Source organism: Ovis canadensis, chromosome 9 (genome assembly GCF_042477335.2).
Source record: "Ovis canadensis isolate MfBH-ARS-UI-01 breed Bighorn chromosome 9, ARS-UI_OviCan_v2, whole genome shotgun sequence".
In the NCBI taxonomy this organism is placed as follows: Eukaryota; Metazoa; Chordata; class Mammalia; order Artiodactyla; family Bovidae; genus Ovis; species Ovis canadensis.
The window spans coordinates 26,770,916-26,778,114 of NC_091253.1; the positions used below are offsets into that span (position 1 = coordinate 26,770,916).

General features: G+C 49.7%; 1 protein-coding gene across 1 annotated transcript in view; it reads left to right on the forward strand.

The window, feature by feature from the left end:
• Positions 1 to 4,794, forward strand: part of KCNK9 (potassium two pore domain channel subfamily K member 9) — a 101,325-nt gene extending 96,531 nt beyond the window's left edge. Inside the window, exon 2 of the mRNA XM_069600932.1 lies at positions 192 to 4,794. Within this exon, the coding sequence (XP_069457033.1) occupies positions 192 to 1,030 (839 nt within the window). The 3' untranslated portion in view covers positions 1,031 to 4,794. The remainder of the gene's footprint in view (positions 1 to 191) is intronic.
• Positions 4,795 to 7,199: the final 2,405 nt, after the last annotated feature.

Below are 7,199 nucleotides of genomic sequence, written 5' to 3' on the forward strand. Positions count from 1 at the left end.
CCCCAAATTAAGTGCTCCAAACACGGAGGGACACTTCTTCCTTGATTCTTGCCTGTTCTTCCCGCCACCCCGACTCAGGTTACCCCAGCTGCGTCCCAACTGCAGTGCCCGCATCCACCCCACCCCACTCCACCCTGACTCGAGGAGACCCCGCCTCACCGCCTCTCCCCTTTCTCGCCTCCTCCCCGCAGGTTACGGGCACGCCGCTCCCGGCACGGACGCGGGCAAGGCCTTCTGTATGTTCTACGCGGTGCTGGGCATCCCGCTGACGCTGGTCATGTTCCAGAGCCTGGGCGAGCGGATGAACACGTTTGTGCGCTACCTGCTGAAGCGCATCAAGAGGTGCTGTGGGCTGCGCAACACGGAGGTGTCCATGGAGAACATGGTGACCGTGGGCTTCTTCTCCTGCATGGGGACACTGTGCATCGGCGCCGCCGCCTTCTCCCAGTGCGAGGAGTGGAGCTTCTTCCACGCCTACTACTACTGCTTCATCACGTTGACTACCATTGGGTTCGGGGACTACGTGGCCCTGCAGACCAAGGGCGCCCTGCAAAAGAAGCCGCTCTACGTGGCCTTTAGCTTTATGTATATCCTGGTGGGGCTGACGGTCATCGGGGCCTTCCTCAACCTGGTGGTCCTCAGGTTCCTGACCATGAACAGCGAGGACGAGCGGCGGGACGCCGAGGAGCGGGCGTCCCTGGCCGGCACGCGCAACAGCATGGCCATCCACATCCCCGAGGAGGCGCGGCAGGGCCGGCCCCGGTACAAGGCGGACGTGGCGGACCTGCAGTCCGTGTGCTCCTGCAGCTGCTACCGCCCGCAGGAGTGCGGCCGCTCGGCGGCGCATCAGAACTCCTTCAGCGCCAAGCTCGCCCCGCAGTACTTCCACTCCATCTCTTACAAGATCGAGGAGATCTCGCCAAGCACATTAAAAAACAGCCTCTTTCCGTCCCCCATCAGCTCCATCTCCCCCGGGTTACACAGCTTTACTGACAACCACAGGCTAATGAGGCGACGGAAGTCCATCTAGGTCTGGGGCGGGAAATCCAAGCCCGAGTCTTGTGTCCTCTTTGACGTTCAGTCTCATGGGCCCAACTTGTCTTATTTATTATGATTATCCTTTATGATTATCGTCATCATTTTTTTTTTCTTTTCTCTCCTTCCTTCCTTTCTTGGTTTCATTTCTTCCCCACTTTTCCAGCGAGACAGAGCAGGCCAAAGGGAAAAGAAAGCCCGTCTTCCTCTGAAACTCGCATCTGAGCATGAAGCATGGATTTTGTCCTTCTTCCCAGCAAAGTATGCCTTACATTTCTCCCCAACCTGCCCCATATCTGGGGTGGGGAGGGGTGGCTTTCCCAGGACAGGTGTGAGACCCAGACAAGGAGACAGAGCCCAGAGGATACCGACCCAAAGTTGCACACCCTGCTGAATGCCCACCCACAGTGGCATCTCTGACCCAACTCCCTCTCTCCTCCCCAAGCAGCGGGTGGCCGTGCGTCTGAGTGTTTGCGAGTGAGGGCACACACCAGTGTGTGTCTGTGTGTGTATGTGTGACGAGGTGGAAAGTACCAGGTGTTCATCTTTCTTTTCCATCACACAATTCTGTTAATAGTCCGCTTTTGGCTGCTTCCAAACAAAAAGGGGAAAACAAAAAACCAGAAGGTTTTTGATTTATCATCTTGCCGAATCAAGCATGTTCCATAAGCAGCCTTTATCCCAGGCGTGTCATGATCACATTTTTTAACTGCTAGGTTCTAAATTCTATTAACTTCTTTTTAGGGGGTGGGTGGGCAAGCTGTCATGGATCATTGTAGCTTGCCAGTTCAAAAAATTTTTAAATAAGCATGCACTTTGTTAAACTGGTATGCGTTAACAACACAAGAAAACAAAAAACTAGCAATGGAATAATCAAAAGCCAATAATATTAATTTATTAGAGACATTTTTAATTTTGCCATCTCTAGTTCCAACAATTTTCCATATAACTGGAAGTGTCAGGGGAAGCTGGAAAATTGTTGCAACCACAGAGTATCTATTTTATTATTTCTGTCTTATTTATGTGACGATGTGGATGAAGTGTGCAGTGTCTACCTACATGAGTGAGAATTATAGTCTGGGATGCTTCGATGAGAATGGGTATTAGTAAGTGGATGTGGTTTCTTTCCCTAATGAACAATGACAGGGCATTCCTCATTTTAAAGAATATATATGACGTATTTTAAAGTATGTCTCCAACCGCATTTGATTTGTAAACAAGGGAATGTTGATGTTGGTCTCAGGAAGAGTTTGGAGGCAAGGAGCTGCATCTTGGCCTGCTGGGAACTTTTCAGTCTCAGGGGATGACTTTTTCTGAGTAATGGAGAAATTCCTCCCCACTCTCAAGAGGGGATGACCCCCAAAGTGAAGGCCTCCATATCTCCTGGAGGCCAGTTGGGCTATAGAACGTGGCATCTTGAAGGCCTTTCCCATGCAGGAATAAAGGGAAGTCTGACCTCCAGATTCACGGAGGGGACCTTCATTCCCTCATCACTGTCTCTGCCATCTCTAAAAAATCAGCCATCCTCATTCCCCTTTTCCAAAAACTGGAAGTTCACAGCTCTCGGATGGAAATGGGCTTTGGCTGGGCCACTCAGAAGGGGAAGTGGGAGCCCCAGTACGATTTCCCAGAAAGGAGGATCTGCTCCCTAGGAAGAACAGACCTACAAGGTTTCCCAAGAGACGGCCCCAGTGCACCCGCCCCAAGCGTCTGGGCCATTGGACTGAACACGGCCCTCGAGATTTCCCTGAAAACGCAAGCACTTTAACGTTAGGTTCCTTGTTGCAAATAATCCCTTTGTCTGGCACACGGGGGCTGTGGAAGGAGTCTGGGAACCTGATTGTCCAGACCAAAATGCACAGTTACCAACCTTCAAGGCCATATCAATTAACTCATTTTTAAGATTAAAAGAAAAAATTGAGGTTTCTAAAATCTGTCTAGAGAATAGAAGCAGCTGCTCTTCAAATTTTTTCTCTCTTGGAAGAGCTTGTTGGCTTTAGGGGGTCACAGGTGCAAGAGTACTCTTGTATATTTGCAGGTCGCTTCATGCTCTGGAGGAAGGTACTTGGAGTAAGTGTGGGTTTCTCATGAAAACCTTTGTAAGACTTGCCCTCAAATGGGTGTGTGATAATCTTTATCTGTAAAGAAACAGAGGTATGAGAAGGTGAGTGATTTGCTCAATGTCAGAAAACTGGCCTTAACTAGATCCAAGACTTTAGTTTTAGTCTAGACCCCTAAGAGGTCCAAGAACCTGACTCCATCATACCATGACACCCTCATTCAGCCCTCAGATGAGGGAACCTGCTTCTCTTTCTCCACACATAAATACACCAGGTTCTTAAACTCAGAGGAACATGGGCTCAACCCTTCATTCAGGACTGTTCACCCCCACTAGGGTACAACCATCATACTTCTGCTTGATGCTTCCAAATGACAGGCAGCCCCTCCCTTTGCAAGAAAGTTTAGAAAACATCCCATAATCTCTGTTTCCACAGAACTGACTCTTCTTTGTAGGATTAAGGCTGGTAGGGTGAAGTCTTTTATGTTGGATGACCACCAACTTAAGTGTCTGAACCAACCTGAAATTTCCCTTAGTTCTGTATCCCTTCCCCTGTCCCCCGCCCTTTACTACCTGTGTGGCCCCCTGAAGGACACTTACCGAGTCTTCTCTTCTGAAGTCAGACATCCTTGTTTATACTCAGAGTGTTCAGGGGCAGAGGTGAACATTGGTTGGCTTCCCTTGTGATATCTGTCTTTTTTCTCAGATGGTGCAGCTCTTCCCTACCATGCTGTCTGGCCAAGGAGTCCTCCAGATGCATCCAATGAGGTGCTCTGATGGGGGTGCTGAGTCAGGGGTTCTCCAGGGTTCTCTTCTTGATAAACCTGGCCCGGGGCCCCTCCTCCTAGAGTGTGGCCCTCCTGATCAGCGCTGGAGTCCTCAAAAGCCAGAGGGCTGCTTCATCTGAGTCACTTTGCTGAGGCCCCCCCCCCATCTTCAGAGAGGGGAACTGAGGTCCAGAAGGGCTCTGGGCGCACATCTGAGGCCCCACAGCCGGAAGCTGGGTCTCCCCACTCGTTTCTCCCACTGCTTTCCTGCCTGTTTTGTTACGCTGTCACTCACACCCGCCCAACAGTCCCTGTTGCTGGACTTCTTAGCGTCTCAGACCCAAGTCTCTTCCCGGCTCTCATACCTGTGGTTTCCTTCTTTCAGCCCAGGTTTCCCACACTCTTCTTCCAGTTGACCACACCTGCTCAGGGAGTGGGAAGAAGTCTCACCAGGTTGGTTGGATTCAGGCTTCAACTTATATTAAAGAAAGCTGAGGAAGAGCCACATTCTACCAGAATCACAGGAAATAGGCCTGCCACCCAGTCCCTGATGGGGTCTAGAGATCAATACACCACGTAGATACTTAGACATTTTGGAATCTTGCTTGGATGCTTTCCCACCAGGAGATCTCAATCCATCCCTTCCATCAAAGAACAAAGGAAGATAGGCAATGATATTGATTATCCCAGCATCTCTGGGCACCATGCTTTCTAGAGACCATTCCACTTTAATCTTCATGATATCCATCCTGGCTGGATGGTGCTGTCACATTGCCCTGCTAGACTCTTTACATAGAAGTGAACCAATCTGTTTGGGTTTTGAAGTACCTAGTCAGCACTAGGGCTGAGATCAGAGTTCTTTCCTTCCGCACTCCATCCTGAAACTCAGGCATCAGCCTGGTAAATACAACTCTAAATTAAAACACACTCTCTGAAGCATCTGTTGTATTTCTCTTGTGCATCACCCATTGGGGAGGAGGGTACCAGCACTTTGGAATGATCACAGCAGATCACTTGCAGCCCAGGAATCCCCACTGGGTCCCTAATCCTTCCAGGAAAGGAAGCAGATGGATGTAGGCTGCTGCCCAGGATGCCTGCCTTTGCAGGTGCTCATTAAAACCCATCCATAAAAAGGGTGAGTTGACTGTTTAATCTTGGCTTACTGCCGCTGAGTCTTTGCACACAGATCCTCAGTTGGGAGACTGTCTGGATGGTGACTTGGAAACCCACAGATAAGCCTAGTCAGGTCATTCTTCTCTGCCTCCAGATCCAAAAGTCTTGTGGGTCCTGACTCCTGATCACTAGCAGCTCAAAGCTAGAGGGAAGAATGGTTTAAAGGCATTCATTGTACACATTACGTGAGAGAGAGAAAAAAGAGGTGAAAATGATTATAGGAGGAAAACCATCTATCACTGAGGTTTCTGGTTCTATGTCTTTAGGTGATCTCTCTCCCACCCCCGCCCCCACTACCCACAGAATAGGTCCTAGTTAGGGTATCCTACTTAAGGGCATCTATGGAGGTGTGGGTTTGAGGCTGGATGCTAAACCATGTCCCTCCTCTTGCTGGGATGGACCACGCCATCTTTGTCAAACACAGCAGGGAATCGTGTCTGCACTCTGAAAGGGGTGGGACTTGGGGCCTGCTGCCTGGGGATGCTAAAGACTCATTCTTACAGAGCCACAGTGTGTGTGGGAACCAGGAGCATCCCACGCAAGAATAGGTTGGGAAGACAACCTGGCTCTGGGCTCCTGGAAGTCCTGTGCCCTCCCTGGGCCTCGGTGTCTTCCTCATCCACACAGTGGGCCAGCTTGGGTGGAATTCGTGAGCCTTTAGTGCAGAATCAGTTTGACTGATGAGAGACATTTGGCCTGATGTTCTGGTCACTGCGCACATTTGAGTCACAAAGATGAAAAGCCCAAATCATTTGTTTGGCAGCATCCTAGGAGCTGGGAGGATGGAGAAGGGATAGGCAGAGGCATTGACAACAGCGGTCATCATGAACGCCAAGGACCTGGGGGGGCTGTGTTCCTCCACGCCCTGGGTGTACATCCATTTTATGTGGTTGTTACGTGAGCACGCCTTAATAGAGGTTGCTATTTCGGGGTGGGGGGGGAAATGCCTATTCCCATGATTCCTCCCCACCCCCCCCCGCCCCCGCCCCGCATCCAACTTTCAGTTATGAAAAGCCAGATTCACAGAAAAACTGGAAGGCCAGCATGATGAAATTCTGTACCCCTTTCACCCAGACTCACCAGCCTTCACTACTTTGCCATATTTGCTTAATCCCCTCCCACCCTCCACATCATCCCCTTCATACCCAGAGATACTGGGAGGAGGAAGTGGCCTCTCTAATTTCTAGGTGGTTGGACCAAAGGAGAAATTGTTTCTCTTGCAGGAACAAGAGCGTTCTCTTTGGTAGCAGTGCTGTAATCACCACTAAGAAGTTTAGCGTTTGCACAATAAAATTATCTAAGAGGCAACCCATATTCACATTTGCTACTTTGTCCCAAAATTTGTCCTCCAGGGCTTTTTATGTGAATCTGACAATCCAAGGTTGCATCTCACATTGCTTGCCTGCTTTCCCCAGACCCCTCCAATCTAGGACATTTTTCTCCTATTTTTGTTTGCCATGATGTTGCTGGTTTGGAGTCTGGGCCAGTTGTCCTGTGGGCTGGCCCACGACCTGCCTCTGTTTCCTTAGGTTAAAGAATTTCAGGCAAGAGAACCACATAATTGATGTTGTAATGATGAATGCAATTGAGAAGTCTGGCTCCCTGGAGACCTGTGTTCCCTCTCTCTCATTGTAGATAAACAAGGCATGTTAAATGCCATCCTCCTTTCTTGGAGACATTCACTGAAGCTGCAGGAGAGGTGTCCAGGAGCCCCTGGATGCTGGGTCTCATCACCAAAGCTGAATAAGGCTCTGCTATTTCTGACTTTTCACGTAGATCTCTCTTCCGTGCCGAGAGTCAGCAATCATTCCCCTAAACACCTGTGGGGATGGTCCAGCTATAAATAGACAAAGCACAGAGATGTCCTTTCATCCATTATAAAGGGCTGGCAGGTGGAGCCCAGTAGGGTGGCTGGAAGGATACCTGTGAGCCAGTGGGGCACTTGGCACCCAGGTGCTTTTCAATGAGTGGTGGCAAGCGCCTTTTCAATCAATACTCCTCAAAAATGTAATTTGTTGGCATGGCACTCTTCTTGGCCATTAAGTGCTAAGACTGGTAACCTCTGTTTGAGATGTTTGTTGGCACTGGCAAGTTCTATAGCATGGTCTTCTCAGTTCCAGTAGCATACGGCAACCCACCCGCTGTGGCTCTACCTTTTATTTTGA